The 3,378-nt window shown below is 50.4% G+C and overlaps 1 protein-coding gene across 1 annotated transcript; it reads right to left on the bottom strand.

Moving 5' to 3' along the window:
* Positions 1-619: 619 nt before the first annotated feature.
* LOC125522657 (probable sugar phosphate/phosphate translocator At2g25520) lies at positions 620-2,536 on the bottom strand. The gene is made up of 2 exons (XM_048687704.1): positions 1,339-2,536; positions 620-958 (listed from the first exon to the last, which is right to left on the bottom strand). The coding sequence occupies exon 1, from the start codon at positions 2,434-2,436 to the stop codon at positions 1,372-1,374; it is 1,065 nt and encodes a 354-aa protein (XP_048543661.1). The 5' UTR covers positions 2,437-2,536; the 3' UTR covers positions 620-958; positions 1,339-1,371.
* Positions 2,537-3,378: the final 842 nt, after the last annotated feature.

Below are 3,378 nucleotides of genomic sequence, written 5' to 3'. Positions count from 1 at the left end.
GCCACATTTATGAGGACAGGAAACCCTACCATCACACCTTAATTTCTGCTAGCAGGGTTAGATTACCAGCCGCTTATTTAAGGGATGAAGACAACAGACAATTATTTCAACTGTGGTACCAACCATAACCTAACAACACAGTTCAAGTCTTCAACTGTAGGTGGGGCAATTAAACTGATAATATGCTCAACAATGCTTCCTCTCAGCAAGCAAATTAATGCCAAGGAAGGGTCCCCAATTCCATGACATAATGCTAAGTACTCTCAAGATAATAATGCAATCCTAGATTGTATCGAATGCATGGTTCTCATACCTGAATACTCCCTCCGTCCCAAAATAAGTGTCTTGAGCTTAGTACAAATTTGTACTAAGCTAGTACAAAGTTGACACTTATTTTGGGACAGAGGGAGTACATGACAATGCAACTTAAGTTACCGCACCTAGTGACAAAACAAACCATATACTAGAACTGATTATAGTGTTATCTTTATAACATGTAAAAGAATCTTAGCAATACGTCGCCAGGTGAAAATTGATCAGGCAAATATTCACCCAACCATGCAACAAAACGATGCATAATCACACAATATGAAAAGCTAAAAGAGGCAACTATTGAATATAGTTTACAGTAAGCTCATTATATATAGATGATAACCACCAGATGATACCCACCGAAATGATACCAATGTGCAGTACATTTTTACCTAGGCTACTGGAACAAATAAATACGGAATGCGCGAGAGAAACAAAAACGCAAAAATAAATAACAGGGTAATATAAGTGTTCCTTCTAACCCTCCAGAAGGAGGTTCAAATGCAAGTATTTCCTAGATCAACAAATTGCCTTGGTTTGCTCCTCAGATCCAACTAAAGTTAAAAAGATAAACCAGAACCGGCATCCACCTCCTTGAAAGCAACTGTAGACCAAACTATAGTCTTTGCACTTTGCACCAGATTCCCTGTCCAGCACACATCATAATTAGGATAAGGAAGATGCATAGTGAGCAAACGATCACAATTTCGAGTACTTTCATGTTTCTATCTATGAAAACATTACTTATTCTGACAGAAAGCATGTACCAGATCTATATGATATGATAGTCTACACCATGAAAAGTAGAAGGACAGCAACTTAATTGTGCAAAAGCATCCCCATTGATCTTTACAATTTAACTACTTAAACAAGAGTGGGCAAAGTACATCGCGATTTTCATACTGCCAATGAATCATACATTTCTTCGATTTTTATTCCTCTACCATGGCAAATCAAGAAAAATAACAAGCCTAGCCTGCATGCAGTAGAAAACGAAAGATCACTCAAATGGATTTTAGAACCAACCAATGTGGGCATGCCCGGATCCGATCTGGAGCTCTATGCCTGGTTCTCGCTCTTGCGATCACTGTGGCTATCGCGCTCCTGCAACAGGGAGCCAGCCTCCTCATCGGCCTGCGCGGACTTCTTCTGCGCCTCCTTTGCCTTGAGCGCCTGCAGCTTGATATGGTTGTAGTAGCCAACACCCAAGAAGGCGATGCCGTAGCCGAAGAGGTTGATGGGGGTGACCGTGTCCCGGATCACGGACCAGGAGAAGGCAATCAAGAGCCAGTCCTTGACCACTCCCGCGACATTCATGGTGAGCGCGGAGGTCTTGCCAACGAGCAGGAAGACCGCAAGGTTGAGCGCAAAGGCGCAGAGCGAGTTTGTGCCGAAGATGAAGAAGTCGGGCTGGAAGGTGCCGACGGCGCGCAGCCTGGGCAGCTCGACGAAGATCCAGGGCACGAGCAGGAAGCAGAGGCAGCAGGGCGCGACGTAGTAGAGCGAGGTGATGGGGTTGAGCGAGATGCCCTTGGAGGTGAGCAGGATCTGGATGAGCACGAGGCGGGTGGCCTCGAAGGCGACGGCGGCGAGCTGGAGCGCGACGCCGCGGAGGTCGAACCTGGCCTCGCCGTAGGCGGCGATGGCGACGCCGAAGGAGATGGAGAGCATGTTGAGCATGGAGGAGGAGCGGAAGGTCTCCTTCTTGAAGAGGACGCCGATGGAGTAGACGGCGACGGGCATGAGCGCCTTGAGCATCTGGATGAAGGAGACGGAGAGGTAGATGTAGGCCGAGTTGGAGAACCAGAGCGACATGGCGTAGAGCGCGCCGATGGGCACGACGGAGGAGGTGTAGAGCTGCGGCGTCATGGGCGGGGAGGAGGGCGGCTCGACGACCCGCAGGACGCGGACGAGCCCCACGGCGAGCGAGGAGCAGAAGCTCATGTGCACCATGGTGAGCGAGATGGGGAAGGGCCAGTTGTACATCTTGGGGTCGAGGATGTACTTGTTGTAGACGATGACGGCGAAGGAGAGGAAGATCCACACCGCCACGTAGCAGTAGGACAGCAGCACCTTCCGCATCACCGACTCCGACAAGCCGCCGGCGCCCCCGCCGCCGGCCATCGCTCCCTCCTTCGCCTTCGCCTTCGCCTGCGCCGCCGCCGCCGCGCGGATCTGGATCCGGGTGGGCGGTGGCCGGGTGCGTGCGTGCGCGCCGCGGTGGGGGAGGCGGATCTGAGGATTGGGGGCTGGGGAGGGACACGGGCTGGGGCTGGCGGTGGGGGTGGGTTAAGGTTGAGTTGCGGGGGGTTTAGGTGAGGGGAGGGGAGGGGATGGGTGCTTGGACTGGGCGCGCTGGCCACGTGGAGAATGCGATTGCTTTCCTTTTCTTTCTTTCTCTCTTTCTTCCGCTGGGGAGCTCCCGCTTTGACTCGTCTTTGCTCCGGCTGGATTCCCACCTCTCTTCTTTTTTCTTCTCTTTTCGGGCCGGTAAATCCGGCCGCTGTGACGTTGACGCGGTGGTTTAAAAAGTGCCACCGTTTTGTACTGTCATGGGTAACTCCATGTGTGTGTGGCGCGTTTCTACGCCTCCAGCGCCTCTTTTTCCCTGCGAAAATACGTATCCAAGTTACATCACCTACCGTTGAGTGACATGGTCAATGAGCCGCGTGTGTGACATGGATAGGTTGTGGTCAAAAAATCAGAAAATAGTTGGTGTCATGGGGTGGCAATGGCATGGTTCTTACATCGATTTTCACCGTCTCGTGGCACGAAGTTTCACCTATTGACACGCAAAACCACTGAAAGAAAGAAAATAAGCGGTTTGACCGACTTAAGAGCTTGCCTCACGATTTGCGCCCCGGGCAGTAAAGTTTATCTTAGTGGTTCGGCAGGCTGTCTTGTGTCCATCTTGCCCTTATCATTTTCCATTCCAACCAAAAATGGAAAGAGTTTTAAATTTTAGTATACTCCCTCCGTTCTCTTATATAGTGCGTATAGTTCTCAGCTCATATACCAATGAGTGAGGTGGAGGGTGTACTTTGGACGATAATACCCATGTCCCCC

The sequence above is a fragment of the Triticum urartu genome, chromosome 1 (assembly GCF_003073215.2).
Source record: "Triticum urartu cultivar G1812 chromosome 1, Tu2.1, whole genome shotgun sequence".
NCBI lineage: Eukaryota > Viridiplantae > Streptophyta > Magnoliopsida > Poales > Poaceae > Triticum > Triticum urartu.
Note: the sequence above shows the minus strand (reverse complement) of the source record. Positions and strands in the feature narration are given on the sequence as shown.